The sequence below is a fragment of the Dermacentor albipictus genome, chromosome 2 (genome assembly GCF_038994185.2).
Source record: "Dermacentor albipictus isolate Rhodes 1998 colony chromosome 2, USDA_Dalb.pri_finalv2, whole genome shotgun sequence".
Lineage (NCBI taxonomy): Eukaryota > Metazoa > Arthropoda > Arachnida > Ixodida > Ixodidae > Dermacentor > Dermacentor albipictus.
Window position 1 is genome coordinate 82,205,010 of NC_091822.1, and position 24,525 is coordinate 82,229,534.

The 24,525-nt window shown below is 46.9% G+C and overlaps 1 protein-coding gene across 2 annotated transcripts in view; it reads right to left on the reverse strand.

The window, feature by feature from the left end:
• Positions 1 to 258: 258 nt before the first annotated feature.
• The window catches only part of LOC135895853 (uncharacterized), a 78,419-nt gene continuing 54,152 nt past the window's right edge, over positions 259 to 24,525 (reverse strand). The window contains exons 2-4 of one of the 2 annotated variants that reach the window (XM_065424050.1): positions 10,292 to 10,591; positions 6,495 to 8,473; positions 259 to 4,649 (exon numbers count right to left, since the gene is read on the reverse strand). In XM_065424050.1, the coding sequence (XP_065280122.1) occupies positions 4,634 to 4,649; positions 6,495 to 8,473; positions 10,292 to 10,591 (2,295 nt within the window). In that variant the 3' untranslated portion in view covers positions 259 to 4,633. Of the gene's footprint in view, positions 4,650 to 4,689; positions 8,474 to 10,291; positions 10,592 to 24,525 lie in introns of those variants that run through there. The other variant, XM_065424049.1, reaches the window with a different exon arrangement.

Genomic DNA, 24,525 nt, shown 5'->3' on the forward strand with positions numbered 1-24,525 from the left:
CAACTTAAAGGACTTATTTCTTGCATTCAAGCCTTCTTTATGACACACTCACGACCACAGTGGCCAAGAGTTTTATTATTTTCATTCTTGCTGTTTATACTGCAATTCACCAATGAGCAACGTTAAAGGAAAATAATCCTTGTCTTGCGAAACTAGGTGCAGTGACCGAGTATGGTCGCCAGTTTTTGCAGAGACGAGCATGCGTGTCACCTTGTCCTTCGCCCGCTTTGGAAAACTTCAGACGCGGTCAGACGAAAGTGTGGAAAGGAAAGACTTTATTTACATGAAATAAATACACTCCGCCCCCCACAATGAGTGAATATGAATAACGCACATGCTCAGCGTCGAGGCCGAAAGAAAGGAAGACAACTACACACCACAACGATAGAAGGTAAACAACTCAGGAAATTGCTTATGGCTGTGCTTTGATTCGGTTTGCCGACAAAGCTGTAGATGGTGACAAAACAGATACTTTTTCACTTATTTAGCACTGGCAGGCAGTAGCGCAAAATTAATTGCAGTCTGAAGAAAAGACAAAAGGAAGCTGGATTAAATTCATGCCGACTTTCTTAAATTCAAATGCATTCCGCTTGAAGCAACCCTAAAGCAAGAGACAATTCCATGTAAACATTGCTTTGAACACGAGTTGTAAATAGTACTTCTGACCAATGTTTTACTAGCAAAGTGTCGTTCGAAGTGCTGAGTCAAATTATGCAGCCTACGTGGGCAAGTGAGACATGGCCACCTCTTGTACGTTGATGCGCAAAAGCTGACAAAAAGAAAATGTTGCTGAAATCATTTTTAGGTTCGCTTTACGCGTTCAGTGAAACGGAGCTGACGTTGATATTGAACTCTGCGAATTGTTGCTTCTGTTAAAATTGGGAGGCACTTCTTTCTATCTTACTTTTTTATAGCGCAAGCTTGACACGGACAACAGAAGGCACACCTGACACACACAGCGCTGTCAAGCTTGCGCTATAACAAAATAAGATATGCCGTACCAACACACCCCTCTTGCTATCCTCATCGACTTCTTTCTATGGTTGTCATGCTAGGTACTTCAGAAGCATACGTTTGCCCTCACAGCCTTGCATCTTAGCTTCGAACGAATAATCCCGTGGGATTGTATTAATGGCGCGTTGACACGAAACAGAGGGCCTGGAGAAGGATCTGGCCGTCAGTGGGCACTAAGCTACACCAGTGGTTTGCTTTACGCTCTTAACCTAACTGGGCCAGCTACACGACTCGTTAAAGTGGTCATAAGCGTCGTGTACACTGCAGAAAAAAAATGCAATTCTCGAAAGAAACTGTTATCAACAAGCAGAACAGACACAACATAAATAATACTATAATTCTCGACGCTCAACAAGCAAGTAAAACCTAACGAGATTTAAATAACAGCGTTATTGATAGACTCATATTGTACATACATGCAGAGACACACGGAACAGCAGAAAAATTGTTCGGTGCTGAAGCAGGAACCGTTGAGCCTGCGAGGACGACTTCATCCCCCCCTTCACACAGCAGGGGTGACTGGAAGATCCGAACAATTCTCGCTGTAGCCAATTTCTTTTTCTGTCTTTGTGCTTCGGCTGCTCCCTTCGTAGCAGGTCACTTCTCTTCTATGACAAGGTAACCGCCGAACGGAAAATAAAGGCAAAAATAAAGACAGAGCAAAGGAAAGCATACCAAAAAATTATAGCCCGCCGACCAGCCGCTATTCTCTACTTTTTGTTTGTGGTTCTTTTTTCTTCATTTACGGCCTCACAGAGGGTGTCCGCAAGCGCCTGACACCAACCGAATGGCTCTCGAAGCGCCGCAGTTATGCGGCCCTTCAACGACTCCGGAACCGGTGCCTTCCATTGTAGCGCGGCCAGGCCTGGACAAAGGCGTGGCCGACACGCCATGCTCGTGAATGCCGAACGGCTTTTCTTTCTTTTCTTTTTCATTCATTTATTTTCCCGGTCCCGAGCTCGCTTTAGTTTCTTGCGTTCGTTTCTAGAGCGGTCGCGCCGGCCGGCGCATTATACCTGGCTCAAGGGTGTTCCCACGTTCAGCCGAAACGATCGGAGCGCCGCCGTTCGTACGATCGGAAAAGTCGCTCGTTGCGAGAGGCACCCTGGCACGTATAGTAACGCCTCTGCATTTAAATGGACTCCCGCTCTAAAATCCGGCGATGATATTGTTGGCCCTGTTTTTCTTTTTCTTCTTTGATTTAAGGCCGCGTGAAATTGGGCATCTATTACGAAGCGTGATGACGGTGGCTGCCAATTAAGACGCCCGGGGGGTAGGCGGCCGCCGAACCGAGAAAGCGTTACAGGGCGTCTCCCCCGCATGCCTCATACATAACTCTCTACATACAGCGGCCACACAGACGAGTGTGGTGGACGCAACTTGCTTACGCTTCATAAACAAGCTGGGCAGGCGAGCGCGGCGCATGAAATGCAAAGTCATGCGTCCCCGGCGATTAATGGTTGATTGTATTCGCCTCGTATATAGCCCGGAGGGCAGACGTGCCATGCCGGCATAAATTACAGGTGCAATTTAACAAACAAAGGCACCTACGTAGCCTGAAGGAACGGAAAATGACATGATACCTGCTCGCTTCTTGACGTAGGTAGCACGTAGCACTTAATCGCAGCGTTCTTGAATAATTTGCGTCGTGTTTTTGTCTTCTTCTTTGTTACTTTTTGCAACGCTCTTGTTGTGGCTGTGCCCTTTACTAGAATTCATGCCACTACACTCCGGATCATCAAGCAAAAGCCGCCAACGAGATCAGTCATGATCATCTGGGCGCCAGCTCATCAAGGCATTCCTGGCAACGAGGTCGCCAACCACGTGGCTCGAGATCTGACCCACCGAGCCGACGCCGAGGAATCTGAACCCGAGCGCATGCACCCTCTAGTCTCTTACCAAGACATCACACAACACTACAAGCTAACCCGCAGAACATATGCACCCCCACACAAGTCACTACCTAGAGAGCAGGAGCGATTCCTCCGAGCTCTACAGGTCAATACATTCCCCCACCCAACCAGAAATCACCTCATAGACCCTACAAAATTCTCTCCGCAATGCCGCTTCTGCGCAGAGCCCGGGTCCCTCAGGCACATAGTAGGGGGTTGCAGAGCGGCACCATTAAATCATCCGAACCCTTACCCCACTAACGAGCTTTGGGAGAGAGCCTTGGCCAGCTCCGACCTCGAGGATCAGCAACGGCTGATTGCGAGGGCCCAGGACGCGGCCCGAGCTCAAGGCATCCTGGAATGAGGACGCCTCTCCCTAGCTGCATTTACCTAATAAAAATGTTTATTCTCTCTCTCTCTCTAGCGAATTCCACATTCGTTCATTTAAAGCCCTTTGCGAGGTCGCCACAATATTACCATATACACCGCCGCTGGCTGCCTAGCGCCTTCTTGATCGAAGATTCAAGCCGAGAAGCGTGGAAAATAATCAAATGATTGCACTCTCTCTTTCTCTGCGCTTCTGCGATGGATAACAATTCAGGATACGATAAGGTTGCGCATGACTGCAAAGGCCGTGGTCGTGAGCACGTGCAGGGACGGTTCTGACATGTGCCGCCATATTGCAGCAGGTTAGAAGCCCTGTCGTTAGCAGCGTAACAGTGACGTAAGGTGCGTGATTTGCAGCTATTTATAGCCTTAATTGTTATGGAGACATTTCAAACACCAGCATTATGAGAGGCAGACTGGCTAAAAGCAAAGCTATAGTCATCACAGGCACACTCATGAAATCATTACTTGCTCTTACCAACGCATAATGTTTTGTTACGTCTAACAATAAATTGGGAGGCGATTCATGCACAACATGTCTAGAATTCTTGGAAGTAAACATCCTATCTACATCGTTCTGCGCACATGTATTGTTCCTGGAAGTTTTCGAGGATGGCGTTTCGCAGCTTTTTGTTGGCCACGGGGTGCATGTGAACCATCGTGAGAAGTAAATTAAGCAATTAACGCTCGTGTAGATATCAAAGGTCATCTGATGGGCTGCTTTGCATCCATGATTAACGCATGTCGGGGCCGCGACTGCAATAGAGAAAACTTCCATTGCTTCAACAGTACACTCATATCAGCTTCACTTCATTCCACAAGAACCCCAGCATCAGCATACAGTTTCTAGAAGCAAAAAGGCTCTGAGCGCTAGTTAGCGTTCATTGTGGTCGTCGTTGTGGTTAATAATTACATCATCTCGAATTGCTTTCCCTTATGAACGAGCCACTTAGTCACAATATTCACAGCAAGGCAAAGCCCTGACATATAGGCTAATGGTTGCGGTTCAACTAATCGACGTTATTTGGATTCAGCCAAAACGTTACATCAGACGGCCTTCGACATCGACATGTACATGGGGCGCGTAATGTCGGCGACATGACGTGGAGTCCGGGTTACGACGTTGATCCATGGTGACTGTGGTTCCGCAGGGCGATCTGAGAGAAGCGTTTTCTGTGGAATGTGTTTCTTTGTCACCTTTGCGCCTCCGTGTCTTGAGATTTCGATCTTGTGCGCTTACTGGGAAGCCGTTTGTGTCCAGGACTACTCTGCTCTCGCTTTCTCGATGCTGTTGTGTCAGTGAAAATGGAGGGTGTCCTGGTCCTGTGTGTTCTGCTCTCCTAAAATTGTCGGTAACTGAAAAGAAAATAAGACCACATGTAAGACAGACCCAAGCTTGTCCTCTTTCACTCTCTGACTTTATTCCACGTAAAGAATGTGCATAAAACACAGAAGAAAATATGTGAATACTTCATTGTGCACTGTTTGAGAACATTCCAAAGTCATCGTAAAAAATGTCTTATCATCTTACAATTTTTTGGAACAGCGTGTCATTTGGCGTGTGATTTATTTGAGGTGTTTTGACGCAAAAAGTAACGCAGTAACTTGCTTAGCTCGCCGAACACCAGCTTTCATGCCAATGGTGAGTAGAAAGGTAGGGACAAAGTAGGGATGTTAAAGGAAGGTTTGGGATAAGAGTTAGGACAAGGAAGTATTCAGATGGTAAAATACTTATTCTCAGCTATAAAAACTAGAAAAAAAAGAGATGTTAGCGTCAGAAGGCCTCTGCGCTCAGGTAAGCTCGAAAACTCGGACTGTTTGGCAGTTTAGCTGAGCGCACAGACTCTGATATAGAGCCTGTCAATGACATGCAACATGATGAGCTTGTCATGGTAAGAAAAGGGTTAGTGCGCGCGGGAGTATGAATACACGTAATATGATCAACAAGAGATGTGTATAGTTAATTGACGCACAGTAACAATGCTATATACAAGACTATACGGTGCAACTATCTATTCGCCTGAAGAAGATGAAACTGCTACTTGTCGATAATTTTCTTCGAGAGCTGTAAAAACAAACCGATGACTACGGTACGCGATTAATATCTTTCCCAGCAGAAAACGCAAGCTTCGCTTCGAATCAATCATGCGAATTAGGTCTCGAAACTTTTAAGTCGGTAAATTATCCTCTGCGTATCGTAGATTTAAATAAATATATTACTTTGTAAACCTACTCTCTTCAGTACTATCCAGGGACCTCTCCGATAGCGCTAAGACGGGAAACATTGAGGTAAGGAAGGGAAGTGCATTCCTGTAATGCCTAGAAAAACGTGTCAACTGCCTTCTTCATGACGTCAGAAGCGCTAGCTTTGGAATCGTAGACCCAACAATTTTCAGTCTTTTTCAACCAAATACTTTAATGCCTGCATGGTTTATGACTTGTTTAAAGCTTGTGAATGCAAAACTCTGCTTGAAAAAAGGCAATGCTTTCGTTTTTCTTTCTTTTTTTCAAAGAATGCCCATATGCCAGGAATCCGTTCAAGGAGTAATAAAGGTGCATTTTTGGTGTCAGAAAGCGCGGAGCCCACATTGAGATGCGCGGAAACCTCGCATAGTTAGTATAGCGCCATTCTGTGGCGCAATAAAAATTAAATTAACTCACTCATTGGCTAATTAGCTTTGTTCACTTTCATTACACTTCCAAGGTCAACATTTTTCGATAGTTTCATGGGTTTAAGCGATTCTGACGTCAATGCCGTGTGCTCTCTGGTGGTATGCATCTGCACAGAAGCCCAACTTTGGCAAACAAAACTGGGAAGCGTTGCAGTCGATAGAAACTTTTCGAGCCTAAAGTTGACAGGAACGTCCCTGCTGTGTGATGTACGAGCTGTGACTGGCCAGGGGCCGCGACGTTGGCGAGCCATATAAAACGGCAGGTGCTGTCTGTGACACGCGCAAGAATCGCGCTTCGCTTCACGCACGCTGAAGAACTCGACATAAACGTGAGCACAGGACGGAGTCACTGTAGTGCAAACGGCGATGGAGTTGAATGCCGAGGATGATGAGAGCTATAGCACGGTATGGGTGCGGGAGCCCTTCGGGACGCCCGTCATAGGAGCTGTCGGCGACCACTTAGCCTGTGCCGATGTTGTACGACAGGAGTGTTGTGTCAAACAAAGGCAGCGCCTTTTCCTCAACTTGCCCTTGCGCCGGTGCCCCCTGACCGCTGGGCTGGTAGAACTGCTGTGGCTGGACCGCGGCACCGGTGGCTGGAGAGGCTGACGAGGAAGAAGTCTTCTTCTTCAGGTACGGTTCTTCGTACTTCTTGGGATCGTAGAGACCGTGGTCGTACAGTTCCGGTTTGTACGTGCCGTCGTCGTTCTCGTCATCGTCGTCCTTCTTCAGCGACTGCGCAGCGGTGCCGCCCAATCCCGTCTGTGCTCCCTGAGGAGCCGCTGCGTACCCCGTCGGTGCCTGCTGGGGGTATCCTCCGGCTCCCTGCAGTGGGTACGTGGGTAGCTGAGGTGCCGCCTGCCCAGTTCTCGGAATGAAAGCAGGAGCCTGCTGCGCGGGAGGCCTAAAGGAGTTGTAGAGCGGTACTTGACCACCGGCGCCTTGCGGAGGACCATAGCTGGGCGGAGCCTTCAGTTGTGCTGCCTGCTGTGGTAGGTAGACGGGTGGCCTCTGGAAGGCTGGAGCTGTGGTGGCGGGAGGTCCGTATTGAGAGAAGCCCGGTCGCGTGGTTCCAGTGCCAGGAGCACCCCCAGGTGGAGCAAACTGTTGCTGCGGTGGCTGCCGTGGAATGAATTGTTTGAGGAAGTCGGCGAAGTTCGGCTTGTTGGCGGCTTTCTGGGCTTCCTGGGCGAAAATGTTGGCTATGCTGACCTTGGGTTGTGCCTGTTGCTGTTGCAGGTACTGGGCAGGAACGTACTGCTTCGCTGGAGCCGCTGAAGTCGGAGCGGTGGCAAACGGCGCGCCGCCGGGCCTAGCTGCACCAGCAGGTGGGTAAGTACCGGGTCTAATAAGAGGCAGAGGGTAGCCCTGCTGTTGTGCGAACGTTGGGTAGCTGGGTCGCTGAGAGGTGGCCGCCGGAAGCTGAAGACCCGCGAAAGGCCTGGAAGGCTGCTGGGGCGCTGGAGATTTAGCGTTAAACTGCGGCGCGTAGGGGCTTGCCCTTGTCTGGACAGTGGGAGGCGCATATGGTACGTAGCCGAAGGTAGGGGGCTGCCGTGGCGCGGACTGGGGGGCTCCTCCTTGGAATGAAGATGCAGTCGACGCGGGCTGGCTCGTAGCAGCTGCGGACCTTTGCTCGGTTAGGTGCTGCTTAAAGAAGTCTGGGAAGGCGAGGTTCTCGATGGGCAAGTTTGGTGTGAGACGCAGCACGGGCACGTGAGAAGGGCCGGGCGAAGGCTGGAAAGGAGGAGCAGTCGGCTGGAACTGAGGGTAGGCCGGAGGCCTGTACTGGGCAGGTGGGCTCTGAGGGGCATCGGAGTAGCTTGGAGGCTTGTACTTGGCAGCTGGACTGGCACTAGATGGCGCTGGGGCCGGAGCAGGAGCGGGAGCTGGAGCAGGAGCTGGGGCCGACGGAGCCGGTGCAGACGAAGAGGCCGCCACGGTCTGTTGCTGGAGGTGCTGCGGGATGGTGTCCTTTGGCGCCCCTTCCTGGTAGATGTCGCCTTCGGCCTTGAAGCCCTCCTTGCCAGCTGTGTACTTGATGATCCTCTGGCGACCGGAAGCGTCGATGAAGCCGTAGGAGCCCTTCACCGTACCGTCGGGAAGCCTGGTCTCCTCGCGGAAGCTGCCGGTCTTGTCGGAACCCTTTCCAGTGTCGTAGCCGAACTTGTAGTCGCCCTCAAGCTTGGCACCGATGCTGACGTAGTGTAGGGGAGCGGCATTGAACACAGCCAGCTTCGCTTCCTCGGCTTTAGCGGAGCTGCCGGACGACTGTGATGCGGATTGAGACTGGGACTTCTGCAGAGCCTGCACCTGTGGTGGCGGCTGTGGCTGCTGCTGTGGGGGTGGCTGGTACTGCTGCTGCTGTGGTGGCGGCCGGTATTGCTGCTGCTGTGGTGGCGGCTGGTATTGCTGCAGCTGTTGTGGTGGCCGGTATTGGGGCGGCTGCGCTGGCGGCCGGTACTGCGGCTGATACTGCGGCTGAGGTGCTGCTCTCGGAACGTAGCTCTGCGAAGGGCAAGACGAAACAACTGATTAGTTCTTGAGGTAAGCTTTATGTACAGTAGGCAATTCAATTTGCCACATTATCACATTATTATAGTAAGCTAAGGCAACGTCACCTGCGCATATTTCTACAATAGTTAATTCGTCTCGAATTTCATGGACATTTGGTTATGTTTGAAGTTTACAAAGTACCTCTAATACGACCATCTGGATGCAGCGGGCCAATTACGGAATGGGCGTGCTATGTCAGTTTTAATGGAATGAAAATAACCATTTTTTCTACGTGCAAGCGATCGTGCGTACGACTGACATGTCGGTGCGAAAGACATGTGTTAGCCTCACGTGATAAAACCTATAGAAAGAATCTTCGCACGTTCTTGATATACGTAAACAAACACGAGTGTTTGAAGCGACATCGTTCCAAGCTGTGTGAATTTGTGACTTTAACCTGTACCGGCCACTGCGCTTCTATCTGTCAAAGGTGATTACATGTTTTCAGATTTAAGTTTTTCAGGTATGGGCATGCTGGCGCTGTGCCCCCGCATTAATCCTTGTGACCCTGTTTTCCCCCACCTCGAAGAGGATAGCGAGAATGACGAAAGGAACCTGCATGCCGCTGATGCTTGCACGCGCCACGATGCAATGTGACAGTTAAGCCAGATTGGGCATAATTCGCAGTATATTATTTCGTCGGAATTGCAAGGTTTCAGCTATTAACGACACTGTGCGTCCTCTTGTTAGCCTCCTCAAACCTCATTTGCCATCTCAAGTTGGTTCTATGACTACAATTACTCTCGTTCAGCCTGCAATGTCTACTGCACACGACTTTATTTTCACAAATTGGTACTAAATAATTGTTCAGAATATTAGAAATAATTTGGCAAGGAGATTGTGTTAATCCTGAAACTTCATGGGTGTCTCATGACTCACGTACGTGAAAGTGCCTTGATTTGCTTGTGCGCTGTATGTTGCGTAATAGGACGAGCAGTTCGTGAGCCTAAAACGCTGCACTGCTTGTAAAAACGTGTTGAAATACTGCGATGCAAGCACGCAGCCTTATCTAATCCGCAAAAGCAGAAAAATAAAAGAAGCCACACCAAATGTTCTGCAAGAAACCCATGCCAAATCCAAGGAAACATTTACATAATGATACCCACGAATCCCCAAAGTAATTGAACGATTGCAGCATCATATTTTCGTTTAATTATGTTTTTATCATATTTGACGGAAAATGGCTCAGTGAAGAAAAGGCTGGCATAGAATCAAGGTAGTCAGGATACTTTCGAGGGAGTTACTGTATGCAAATGAACATACATGCAAAAATTATTTGGAACGCAAAAAGCACATAACTATTACTACGTCATCGTCACTTTCTGCAATCGTAAACGGTTCACATTTGACTGCAGGTTTTCTAAGCGTGATGATATCGCAGTTGAAACAGTTCAACTGTGATATATCACAGTTGAACTGTTTCAACCTGAACGGTCTCCCCACCAACGATCAGTAGTGGTTGTATGTGAACACGTTACCTATCTTAAAAATGGGGACAAACTTGCTTCACTACGCGACCAATATGCGCATGTTTACAGTACTTCGCGTGCGCAACACTTCCTGTCCATGATACAATCTAGACCTTATCGGAAAGAGCCGCATTCACTCGCCAACATCGTCTTTTCATCAGTTCAATAAAAAGAGACAAACCTAGCGACTTTTTCCGGTTTGTTCTAGCATAATGCTGCATACAATGATTGCATGCTTTGTTTTTTTTTTTGTGGCACAGATAACTTCAATCGTCAATCGTGTAGTACAATGTGTACTCACAACACCAGCCGACGCGGAAGGTGGCGGCCCCTGCGGCTGGAATCCCTGCGAGACGAAAGGCTGCCTCGGTTGCGTGGGCGGGATCACCTGCTGCGGCACGTAGCCCTGGGGCAGCTGGTAGCCCCGGGGAATGGCGCCGGATCCGGCTCCACCCTGTGCTGGTGCGCCACCTCCGGCGAGTCCCGAGCCGTACGGCTGGAATCCCTTGTAGCCGCCGTTGAGGGGCGGTGGACCCTGGAGGTACTGCTGCTGCGCGGCGCAGAGCGTCGCCGAAGCAGCCAGCAGCCACGATGCCACAATCTGCGCACGGGCGAGTAAAGAACAGCGCTTAGAGGAGACGTCTGGCACGGTATTGATGGTCTACATAAGATGCGATCAGTGGGATTATCATCATTGGGCATCGCTGCTCACAGCTCCTTAACCCATTAAGCAAGGCCCGAGAAAAATCTACTAGCTCCATTTTGTTGATTTTTCGTGTCAGACGATCTTTTCACACTGTAAATACATTGTGAAAGTTTTGTGAGTGGCGTTTTATTCTTTCAAACGCTGCGATAGCGTAGTTTATTAAGTGCGCTGGGCCTTTATGGGAGGAAAAGCTGGTGTAGGTCCCGAAATGTATATGCTATGTCTTGCAGCTTCCAAAAACAAAAAGGCTTGCAGCGATGGCTGAAACGAAATTTTGCGCAAGCCCGCTTGACCTTCTGGGACCAAAATTAGCATTTTAGTGCGAAATATTGTTTGTGGAGGTGTTTTTACTTATGAAGTGTGTGGCATGGCTTCATCAAGTAACAAGTAACAAGTAACATCAAGTAACAAGCTTCATCAAGTAACTTCATCAAGTAACATCAAGTAACATTCAAGAGAGTGGTGAAACCTCCTCCAAGGACAGTCGGTTCTTCCATTACAGTCCTGTTGTATGATTGCTAGGTGTCATTTTTGTTAGCATTTTCTGTCATTTCAAAAGGTGGTATCTACGTCTGGCTCACCAATCTTACTTTTATTGCATAACTCATCTCAATTGCAACAGGAATATACACAGTCTTTGTTGTTTTTTGTTCCCTCCCACTGATTTTCCATTTTGAAATAAATGATGCATGAATCATCTTTCTTTTTGAATATTCTTCATGTGATATCTAAATGGTTTATGTTTATCTTAATTTGCTCTATCACTGCTCGCTATATTATTGACTGTGAAGACAAGAGGAGCATCATCTTTGTCAGCAGCAAGAAAGGAACCAGGAGGAACAATAGCAATGTTGATGTAATTCTAAATACACTTCTTTCGTGCAACAGTCTCTGAAGTTATTGTAGCCGGCAAAAAAAATCTTTTGACAAAATACAGCCAAAAGAACCATCGTGTGTGCTTCGAGATCAAGCGCGCCCCTCTAGCATACACATATGCCCAGCGTACTTTACAAAGTACACCTGCATTCATTTTCTTGCGACGGTATAAATATGTATTATACATGAAATGTCATGCATTCATCGTTTACAACCTTCTTTTAAAACTTCCCCCAAAAATTTCAGCTTCGAGAAGCGTATCCCATGCTTGACAAAAAATAAACAAGCTGCATGTAGAGCAGCACCTGCTATGTTCAGCTCTTTTCCAAGTTTGGCGATGAACAGAACCAATACATTATGCAGCTGACAAAAAACTACAATGCGATCGTTTTCGCGGGACTCTTCTTAGCAAGATGGCGTATCAAGGAACACTGTGTATGTCGTCTTTAGTTATTTACAAATGAAAATGGTACCGTACTTCTAAGAGCACGCTGCGCGCTAATGGGTTAATCGCCAGATTGAGTGCGATATATATCGTGTCAGATTCAGCGAGGGGACTCTTCTAAGAACTGAATGGAGGGCAGGAGGAGCAGCGAAAGAGTGTGCCGTCGATAAAGTAAAGTACAGGTCAGAGCTTGACACCGAGGCGCTTATAGATCGGGCAGGGACTACACTGGGGTTGCGTGTGACCTAACGTATATGTTGTCCACAGTTTCAAAACAGTTTTGTTTCAGCTTATATTAAACTTATCGAATCTCTACAGGATTGGTAATGTGATATATTTTTGCTATGATATCTGCGAACGTTATTTTTCTTTGTCCTTCACCGTACTGTCCATTCTCCCTGCTGTATAGCACACGTCAGTGGTCTAAAGGTTTTGTCTTTGCTAAAGGTTTTGTGTGAAGGTCTTTACTCTTTGCCTCCCGCAAGCTTATTGTTGTATTCTCTCTAAAATTAAATAGCTCTTAAAGGATTGACAGCCACACCATCACGATTTGTGTATTTTACCTGTTCCAGCTGTCAGAGACCACGTAACGTGAGTGGACGTCACGAGTTGCACTTGCGAAATGCCAGTCAACCATCAGCACCCTATGAAGATCTTTTGAACATTGAAATTTCAGCTAACATCCTGTTTACATGCTGCGCCTGAAATAGCGCACTTTTTATGCCGCTGACAGCACATTGACTGGATATCTGCATATGCAGAGATCCAGATTCAATATTACATGCATATGCTCATTCCTTCAATGTATACGCACCATCATGTAGCATCAGCAAGCCATATTCAGTGCACTCTGATGCTTATTATTAATAAACAAAATCAAAAGATGAAAAATGGCTGTTCTCAATATGCCCGGTCAGCGTGCTGTGTCATGATCAACACAGCATCAGATAATAATACTAACATTTAGAATGCAACATCTCCATGGCAGTACGCTGCCCACAAAATGCTCAAGACACAGCACCAAACTAGCAGCAGGTCAATGAGCCAGCAAGATTCTGTACGTGCCGCACTGCGCATTACGCGGGATATCTGTGTCGGCATTTATAGCCATTATTTATGAGGCCCAGCACGGCCTGGTTAGAACCTGTGAGTTTTGCAGAAGTAAACAGCAGAGTGCCTTATATGTTTATATGGAATGCCTTATATAGAAGCACCAATCAGGTGTTAATACATCGTCAGAATAGGTGCATAATTCATTAAAAGAATGCATGAAGGGTGTCATCCCACGATGAACCATGGTGATACCGGCAGTTCCTCACCATTATCGTAACTGCGAGTTTTCTTTTTTTCTTTACCCTTTCTCTACTTTCTTTTTCTCTTTCTATTAAACGCGTAAAATTTGTTATCCGCAAGTAGAAAACAACCGAAGTTGCTCATACCTTTATAACTATAGGAGTGCGTTTATGTGTCCAGGTATATGTCGATGGGAAGTGAATGCATCTACGCAACGTATTTTCTTTGTGCACGTTCCCAGACTACCGTCCTGTGTGCACCGCAAGTGTGACATAACTGCCTGGATCGATCGCGTTCATTAATGGACGTCGTTGGCTAATAGGGAGTGGGAGGGTGGGGGGAGGCATCGCACCGGTTTCGCAAGGCCCATAAACCACCAGTGTTTCAACGGGTCTGCTCCCGCGGCGCAGCAACCAAACCGGTAAATGTCAAGGACGATTACAAAAGGACGAATGAACGCCGGCGCCGAAGAACGGCGCTGCCGACGCACTTCTCGGGGTTTCCCGTCTCTGACGCGAGATGTCGCCAGCAGCCCCACGGCGCGCGCTTATTGCGTTCTTTTGGTTTACAGGTCGTGCAGATGTCGCCTCTCAGTTTGCGAAGACGACGTATGACTAATGCATGACGGAATGACGCATGAGCGAATGACTAACTAGTAATAAACATGGGCCATATAGCGAGTGCTCACCAAAGATTGCGAGCAGTCCTCTTTCATTTTGCAATGTCTGACAACTATGCGTACACCCAAGTTGGCTGTGTCGTTGGCGCTAGGCCGCTTCTACTGTGTGTGTGAAGCACAAAAGTGCTCGTCTAACGATGATTGCGCCTACGTTAAGATTTCCAGCTGGTCAAATATTAGGCCAGAGCTGACGAATACCGCTGTTGTTGTGGTGCCTATGTTCCGTCGGGACGTTAAATCAAATAAATAAATAAATAAACCTCAGCTTCGTGTAAAGTACGTTGGGTACCAATTAGTTATATACAAGCTTCTAAACATTCGCCGCAGCAAAGATGCGTTTTTCATGACGCCAAAAGAAGGGCATTAATTATTATCGTAATTTACACTGGCTTCACGGGATGACAGGGTCTCGCGGGAGAGTGACTCAGTTTACTGACCAGCGAGAGTTTGTAGGCTTGATATTTTATTTTTGTGAACGGTGGCATTGCCCTCAGCGACCCCAAATTAAGAAAGTATATTTGGTAGATTATGATGTTGATGTTCTGAAATATTATTTGTCCTAGTTGGCCGAAGTCACAGCTTTACGCTTCCTTACAACTCTTAAGCAACAAGTCTCATATTTCATTTTGCCGAATGTAAGCGTGAAGTAAAGCATAAAAGAAAACATCCCAAACAACGCAAACAACGGAAACACTGAAAGTGTGCTTCACCCAACAAACAAGTGTTAGGTGGCGTAGCCAGAGTTTCGAAGTCTGGGTGAAAAAATTATTCGCTCTGCCAGAACGGAAACTTGAACGAGATTGTGAGACATCATACCATGCGAAACAGCGCCAAAACAAGAAAGAACTGCAAGCCTATGCTCGCCGTGCTCGCCGTGCTCGCCGTGCTGACAACTTGGCGTGTGCTGAACAGATTACGCGCTATTAGATAACCACATATATGACTGAGTGGTTGCTTTGTTGGAGTTTTACAGCGGAGCGTCAGGGAAAAAAATTGAAAAGAAAGGAAAACGAATGAAGATAAAGCGGTTAAAATTGAAGAAAGGAGATACGAAAAAAAAATCAAATGTGGAAGAAGTGTGAAAGAGTGAGAAAGAGCATTGGCTACTGAAACGAAAATTTTAGAATGTTATTATTATTATTATTATTATTATTATTATTATTATTATTATTATTATTATTATTATTATTAGTGTAGTTGGCTCTGATGTTACTACCTTTTCTACCATTGCTTTGAGCTTTTGTATTCGCTATAGTTATATCAATCGGCTTCGTCCAACAATATTCTGTGTGTACACGATTGCCTTGCATTCATTCCACTCTTGTTCCGAACATAGGAAAACTCGTTTGTCACCATTTATTTTTTATTTTTATTTTTTGTGTTTGTTCTCTCTTGCCACCTATACTTCATTCTTATCTTCTCGATTCCACCCACAATAGAATGCGCCATGAGACAGCTCCTGCAGTCACATCCATCTTAGAGGAAACTCAAATTTTTTTGCCCTTACAGCCGTCGCAGACGTTTGCAAACGTACATGGCCTGGAAAGGTGGCCCGGGAAATTTGATTCCACAAGGAATCACTTGTCGAAAACAGGTTGGTTCGCTGTCGCTTTTACCGTTATTCGTCAGATCGCTCGTGGTTATTTTTTCCGCGTCGTTTCGATCAGCGACAAGCAGAGAGTTCTCGGCGCTCGTCTAGAAAAAAGCCTGAAAGCTCGAGAGAGAGAAAGATTTCGCCCCTGCCTCCATGCGTAGGTTACTAGGAAGGTCGCCCCGACGGAAAGATGATTGCGATCACGGCGTGCCAGACAAGGTCGGACGGGCGTGCCTCGACCGTCGGTGATTCCGGGCTTTCTGGCGTGATACCAGATTGCCCTAACCTAAATTCGTTTACGACGTCTCCGAGTACATGCAGTCACGTATGGATTTTCTTAAAATATATCAGCTACTTGTTCTTCCAGGTCGCCTTGCAACAGTTCGCTCGCTTAGCCAGGAACGGAGCTGTATTCGCTAGAGCAGCAGCTTGGGCTTGTTGGTTTTCAATCGTGGTGTTAACAGCGCACAGGGTAAACGGGGAGACGAGACCAGAAGATGACACCACGAGCGCTCACTTTAAACAACGTTTATTGGAAACTGTAGATTACTATAGCCACTTTGTGGATTGCACAGAAGCCGTGGTGTATTCTATAACTTTGAAATGTGGGAAAAAAGTATATAAGGGAAACTGGAAGACGCGCAAACTAAAGTCTAAAAGAACATAAACTTAATGTTCGGCAGGCGAACAGGAATTCAGGCATCCACGTCAGGGATATTTGTGCCGCAGAATTCAGACACTGTGAGATGCTGGAAAAACACAATGATCAGGTGGTTCGGGAGATTACTGAGGCAGCCAAGATTGCCAGACTTCATGACCAATGTGTTAGCACGCTGTCCTTGTTGCTAACATGGCGACGATTTTATCTCCATTATTCGGCAGTACATATGTGGGTCAGTGCACAGCTGTGAGATGCACGCACATTTTTGTCCAGCACTAGCGAAATGCAAAGGGCACGAGGAATCTCCTAAATGTTATGTGTCAACAATACCTTGATTTGGGCGAGTTGGTTCATCTCGACAGTTTTCATAAAAAAAGCGCTAAAGACGGAGACGAAGCCCTGTCGTATGCGTTCTTTCGTCTTTGTCTTCACCGCTTTTTAATGAAAGATGTTATGTGTCACAAGCGTTGTTCGCGACACATAAGAGCTCGTCACACATCTTCGTGTCCTTTGCATTTAGCAGGGTTACGCAAAAGAACCACGCATTCCGCTTCGTTAAGGTCGCACGTGTTAAGTGAAATGGTTCGATGCATTCGTTCGAATGCAACCTTAACCAAGGCTGAATTGCAGTGGACATTTGTGAACACCTGAAAAAAAGGATTTTCCTTGAAAGCACTCGATCAGCACTTTTATTTGCTAAACGCATGCGTAGTTTCGCGGCGCAAATGTCTGCAGGTAATCACGGTGGACTTACTAACTAGTGCAACACGTTAAACGTTTTCTGTCTTTTGCAGTGCGTACATGCATACATGCAACGAGCTATGTCGACCATCCTTCAGACAACCTTTGCGCACGACACGCTTGACAGGGCCATTAATTCTGCACCCCTATTACGCGATTGCAATCAGCTCGATTCTATAGGCGTCACTCGACTTGTCCTAATGTGACCTTGCAGCCGTTATGCAATTAATCGCTAACTATGGAATCGTTGTTCAGTCAATGGGGGTACTTCATCGCAGCGGAGGCCTTTAGAAACAAAACCTCCTTCGTGCCGCCATTGTGAGCAAAGCGGTGTTGCGAACACGCGTGAACGTCTAGTCCAAAGCAATTACAGCGGGACAGCGCGTGCCCTATGCGCCTGCTTGAAACCATCGAAATAACGCACATAGCGAGGCTGTAATTCAAGCAGCATAAACATGAACTGCCGACTCGGGTCTGTGCTTACGGCTGTTCACAGAATCTCAAAGACTCGTTGATCGTCGCTCTTTGTCAGAACACTTGCGGGTTAAGAAACGCCTGATAGCTATATCAGCTATCAACACATGCACAAAATGGTCTGGCCTATGTTCACCGTTGTACTTTCGTAGTGTGCACAGATTGAAGTGAAAAGGCTCAGGCGCGACAGGCACTCTTTCGTCTTGGTTTCCATACTACATATGCCGCAGCAATTTCTATATAAAACTATAAGTCACGTATATAGTACAGCGGTAGCTGAGCTTCCGTGCTATCAGGCCACCGTGAAACCTGGGCATAAGTGAATCGAAACTGAGCAACGTATGTACACGAACGTATGTAGCAGTTGCCCTTGAACGTATCGAGGCGGACGCGAAATAAACGCAAGGAATTCCATCGCATGGCGCCAATTCGCCGGCTTTCGCTTTTCTTGCCTCTTCCGACAGGGCGTGCCTCGGCTCGAGCGCATGTCAGTCTTTCTAGGCTTATGAATTTTTTTGTTTTTATTTGCTTTTCCTTTCCGTGTTTGCCCTAAGACTTTTCTTCTTTCTTTTTTTTTTCCGCACATTCCTCGCCTCTCTTATGAATCTGTGGCACGCAGCGGCAGAAAACCAGTAGTCGGTGCTGAGCTTCGCGCAAGCGCGTGTCTAGTGTCGCGCCATACGCGTCAGCGGGTACGAGTGCGCGAGCTCTTTTTTTTTTTTATTGATATGATATAAGGAGATGTTGGCGCGCAAATTAAGGCGCCGGCTACTCCTTATCTCTTGGGTGGTTCCGTCATACATCATTCAGGGTTCACGGTTACATATCAAATAATCATTTCACACAAGCACCAGGACTTATAAAGCAACGTTTCCACAGGAAGACTATGGCAAATGTCTCCACACCTATGTAGTCGAAAGTCTCAAAAGTAGAAACGATACTGTCACCTAATAACACATTTTCTAGTCAGCGGGTCAGCGGGTACATACAATATACATGGCAAATGTCCCCACACTTATGTAGTCGAAAGTCTCAAAAGTACAAACGATACTGTTGCCTAATAACACATTGTCTAGTCAGCGGGTGGTATATACATCGTGTGAATATATTAGCACATACAGTCACAACAAAGCAGTCAACATAACATATTTCCCAAACAGATGGATATATAGAGTCACATTGAAATGAACAGAACAATGAAAGCACTAATAACGTCCAGCGATGCCGCTGTCTTCAAAGAAAGTCTTTAGTGCTTTTAAAGCGCTCTTCTGCAAGGCCGTTGTTGGCCAAGGGCCCAAAAGTTTCCTTAAACTGAAAGGTCTGCGGTCTAATTTACTTAGCGCTGATTTAAGTCGGCATCTTGGTGTGTCGTGATGTGGGCAATCTAGAAGGAAGTGATATATATCTTCATCTACAAATTCGCAATCACATTCGGGGGTTTCCGCTCGGCCAATTCTGTGTAAGAAATGCTTTGTGTAGGCAGTGCCTAGCCTTAATCGATGAATAAGCGTTTCCATAGTTCTATCTAATGACAATGAAAATTTGAATTCAATAAATGGATCAATATGATATAAGTCAGAGCTCTCATCGGGTGCTTCGACATCGTGTGATTAAAAGCAAGGGAATTCGTGGCGCCAATCACGTTATGTGATTTGTGCGGTGGTTTAACTTATAAAACGCTGCTGGTGCTATTTTTCTCTTTTCCTTAAGATATTCCTTATTGTTGCGTAGAAATGTATGGTGACGGGAATGCCTATGAGTAGAACAATGTTGTGTACGGATGGGCTTGTCCGTCGACGTAGCACGCATTGAGGACATTTATATTCGTCTATATATAGGGGCAGGGGCGTGCCTTCGTGCTGAAGAATGCGCGATGGCTGTAGGAAAGATCGAACATAGTTCTGCAGATGTTTACCTCTAAGTGACACCAGCGGGTTCTCGCAAAAAAAGAAGAAAAAATATAACAAAAGAAACGGTCGGGTGCGATGTCGCACATGACTGAATAACCGCATTGACTCGAACATTTCCTCCAGCATTCGCTTGTACTTGTTTTCCGTATCTTCTAATAAACAACCTTTTTTTGTCTGAGATCTATCTCGATATTTGTAGATCCTCAAATGAGCATTCTGCTCTTCGTGCTAAAACTCAGTTGTGATCAGGGCGATACGCCGAAACACTTACGCGTTTACAAAATGGAAAACGTCGCATAAGCAAAAAAAAAAAAAGGTGTGGCCACACTACTTCTTTCTATTCTTGTTTTATGCGAGAGTCACAACGCCACCTAACCGCGACACGCAGAGGAAACAACATACAGCTGTATTTCTAAAGTAAACTTGAAATGGGGAGGGGAGGGGGGGCAATTGTCGGTATGTGGACGATGTCGAACAGCGTGTAATGTCACACACTACGCCCGCCCCGCTTATTTCAAAAAGCACCTTTACAGGAAGAAATGAACGCAGTATTACTAACTCACTTGTTCTTAAAATTCTATTCATTACCATATATTCTACCGTATATCGTCACGAGTATGCCAAGTTTTAGTTGTTTTTGCGCTTCTTTATTTCCTCGCACGAAGCCGCTGTCGGCACGCATGAATGACATAAGAAATGAATAAAATCGAAGGAAATGTCTCCTTAGAATACACGGTCCCAAAACAAATTGGGTTTGCAAAAAATTATCACGCAGGACCAGCACACGGGCGTGTTCTTGAAGTTGTTAAAGGGACAATAAGAGAAGCACTGAATGTTTAAACGTATAAAATATTCTTGAAAAACTCCCTATTTACATCTTTTCAGGCTTACTAATTATCCTCTCATGGTAAAAGCGACTTTTTTTCTTTGTGTGTTGTAGAAGGATGGTTTACTAATGCTGGTCAAAATTATTACTGTTTTTTGTTTAGTGTACTTTTAACGATCTAGAGACGGCTTGAAGGAGTGCTGCATGGTGATTGCACATAATACTTCCTGGTAGGACAAAGAAAGAAAAGAAAAGAAATGGATGTGCTGCTTGACACCGCGGCTCCAACATGCCTCCTGACAACATCTGTCCGAGCACGTATAGTCATTGAGGCCACTCGTCTGCCTGTCCTTCCGGTCACGGACGCCCATGCCATTATACTCTCGATCCAGGTTGCCGCAGTTGGCGTTTAAACAACATGCGAACGTGCGAACGTTCTTTTAAAACAGGAGGCCCACTTAACAACCCAGGCACGACACTGCTTTTCAATTAGCCGGTCGGTCTATTTAGGGAATGCCGGCGTAACCCTTCCGCGTCGCCGTACACGCACGCAACACGCGACTCGGCTAAAGAAACGTGGATCGGATCGGTTGCGTGACTGCTTGCGGTCGATCGGCTCGGGTGGGCGAGTCGCGGGGCGTGAAATACCGTCGCGGCGAGCCCGTGTGATATGTTTGCGCAGTCGCGCGCTTTCAGGCGTGGAAAATGGGCGAGACGACGAGAGAGACTTTGATTCGGCCAACGACCGGTCTAAACGCGCGTTGTTATAGGCACACAAAGCGGCAGGAATAGGGATACCGGTAGTAGCTGTGCGAAAAGTATCACAGAAACAGTTGCGGAAGTAGGAGCGCGAGAGATATTAAAAAAAATTGGTAATAATAAAAGCGAGGGCGGCTATTAGCGGCGGTGGGGGGGGGGGGGGGGTGCTAGCTAATATCGTCAACAGTAAAGAATCATGCGACTGTATTTTGGAACGATTCTCCGCGATTCTTTTTCCGTATGAATTTGTTTTTTTTTTTCCTTTGTTTCTAACCATGTCTTAACATCCATACCGCTGAGCGGCAGAAGGCCACGAATTTCTGCTGGCCAAACGCGAAGGTAAAAGATGTAGTACTCCACAAGGGACATTTTAAAGAGAATACAAAGATATTTAAGGATGATCGCAATAATGTAAAGAAACTTTGCAGAATTGAGTCTCAAATTGGTCGGCACTTTCAGGAGAGGGGATTATGCGACAGGAACGCCGCCGTCTGAAGCGTAATTTTTCGCCCCCACATGCTCCTTGCTCTGAAGCACTCACGAAGCGCCGACGTCTCTCTGGAAGCCCGCATGGTATCTATGGGGACGCTCAGCGTTCGTGACACATTGGCGCAGTCTGGTCTTCTTCACAGGCACAACAGTTAATGGTGCAAAAAAAGAAAGAATGCTTACGTCAGCATAATTTCCTTCTTTTACAGTGCCTGTGTGAGCGTAGAGAGGAAAATGATCGAATATGTAATCTTTCCGAAGAGTGTGCGGGAAACACGTTTCCTGCGACCGCCAGGACAGCCATTTAAGGGACATCACGTGGTGTGCCATAAGTTACAACGCCCTGGGGAAAGAAAACAACTCTCTCACTCACCGTCCACAGGTCTGGAGTTCAAGTCACGCCATGGGGGAAACACGCCGTGCACACAGCCAAACGACGCCTATGATTAATTTCTGAGAAAGGATGTATTATATCTCTAGAAGTATGCGCAGGGTTCTCAAGCTTCACTAAATCTACTCGCATCCTCATTTACCTCATTTACCATCCTCATTTCTCGCTAGAAAATCGCTACCGCGTGCGGCACCAACGACTAACACAGCACAACCGTGCTGGCTCGATCTTGTAATGCTCGATTAGCCTATTTTGGTGAGTCGCCACGTAGTCACTTCGCGTCTGTAGGCGTGTAAATGAGCTTGCTAATATAGCAGACTGCAGATGCAACTATGCCTCCTTCCCCTTACTTTCAAACATCGTTGAGCTCGATCACATAATGAGAATTTCGGTTATTACTCGGTAGAAATATTTGTTGCGTTCATTCCGAGCTGCAATCGATGAAGGCTGTGTACGGAATCGCAGTGAAAAGAGGCGCAAGTCGAGTACGGCTTTCTTTAGCGGCGGCGCGTTCAAAGGGAACCGGTCTCCACCAGCTGAACGTCTATAATGCCATCCCGTAATGTATAACCATGCACTGCATATCATTTAAGGAAACGCGAGTGCCTGCACGTGTGCCCGATGCTTTCTATTCAGCCCGCGGCTCCAGTGGAAGCAGGCTGCATAACTCGGGCCAATTACCACGTGAAACGATTTTATTTTGCAATAATCATGTGGACTGCATGGATAAGTAGATGAAGCGAGGAGTAGTCGTCGATTGGATGTCGTTGGCATCCGTTTACATTACGTTTTTCCTTTCTTTTTCTTTTCCTTTAATTTCTTTATTAATTTTTCTTACTTCCGTTTTTCCATGTTAAGGTATGTTCTTTGTCATGCTTGATTCTTTTTTTTTTAATGGGGGCACGAACCATATTAAACCACGACTTCAACTTTACGCCACATGTCGCACTATATCTTATATAGAGTGTGCCAGCTAACGTTAACCTGGCTGCTGAAAGCAAAAAAAAAAATGTATATATATTAGAAAATCACGGTGCGAGATCCGATTATAAAACCTAAAAAGTGTTCAGCCACCCTAAGTGTGACGACCGAATACCCAGGTCTTATCACCGTATCTTGCACCATGACGTTTTCTTTTTTTGTTGTTTTTTTTAGCTGCTTGACTTACGTTAGCTGGAGCGCACAGGATATAGGTCATTGTTCTTTTTTTATTTCTGCGGCACAAAAAAAAAAGAACAGCAGCAACGGCCTTCGCATTGCAAGTAAAACACGCAGAAATGCATCGCGATGTGAAGCATGCAGGTCTGTTTCTCAATGGATGGATGGATGGATGGAAAAATTTTTGTCATGGTCCATTAGGTCGCGCTAGCTTCCTAGCCCGAAGTGGGCCGCTCCCACGAAAGGCCAAGCCTTACGGCCGCTTCGCGGGCCCGTTGACGCTACGATATTGTGTTATGTATAGAGTGCTGCAGCGGCACAAGTAGCACGCTAAATTTGCGGAAGCGAAGCTCGAAGCTTAGCGCCAGTGAAACGAAATCGCATTCAGCCGTGTAACGCCAACGCTCTGGCCCCGGCCGAAGACGATGAACGACCACCACGGCAAAAAACTAGCTCACGTCCACGAACCACCGAAATGTATGCGCCGCACGTGTGTGCGACTATTTATATATAGAACGCTTCTGGCAGACTTGTCATTTGCGAACGTGTTGTAGACGTTATAATCCACAATGCCACCGGAGTGCCCAGCAAGAGTGACTCTCGACGCGTTTCATGATACGAAAACTGAGGAAAGGAAACCGAGAATCGACTTGCGTTTTTGAACGAACCGCTCGCGTCTCTGCGGTGATCAATCAGAGAGAACGCTACGAATAACTCCGGTACGATTTCGCACGTTTCAACGGCCTATAGAGCGACCACACCTTCGGTGTTGACACGGGCGTGTCGCCCGCCAGCTGTGGGACCACTACTACTACTGGGACGCGTATCTGCTCCGAAAGCTTCGGCCGCCCCCCCGTACGGGCTCTCAAGGAGCCACGGGTCTACACGGGCGCACGCGGCGCTGTCGGAGAAAGCGGCCGAACCACCCGAAGCGGGTTTCGGGGCCACCGCTGTCGCCTCGCCTCTCGCCCGGCCGTTCGTTAATTAAATACCTGCTCCGTTTCCCTGACCAGCCAGGGCGCGTGCGCCCGGATCGCTGCTGTCCGGCACCGGCGGGGTCCGGCCGAAAGCCGCACGGAAATTATTTCGCGCAAGAGCGGACCGGTGTGGGCGCACCGACTGCATCGAGTGTGCGACAAGGTGCGATACGCAAGGAACCGGAGACGTGCCGGCCGTCGACGCAATTGAAAGGGAGAACGTAATTTGACAGGTATAGCGAGTGCGCGTGCATTCGCGAAGACATCAGGAAGGACATCGGGATATTAATCTAGAAACTGGTATTAGAGGAGACGGTTTCTATGTTAGTGAAATTAATTATTGCGAAATATTACGATCTCGCTCGTCCAAGCACTAGTACGGCAGGCGATGCATGACATCCTCAGATACGCGAACCTTTTACTGCGTACCGCGTGGCCAGCTGAAGATGTGAACTTGTAACGTAGTATACGTACAATCAGAGATGTGAAAGCAAACGCAAACGAATCTCCACATCATTAGAAGTAGCTTCTTTTGAGTCGCGCATTTCGCTGCTTC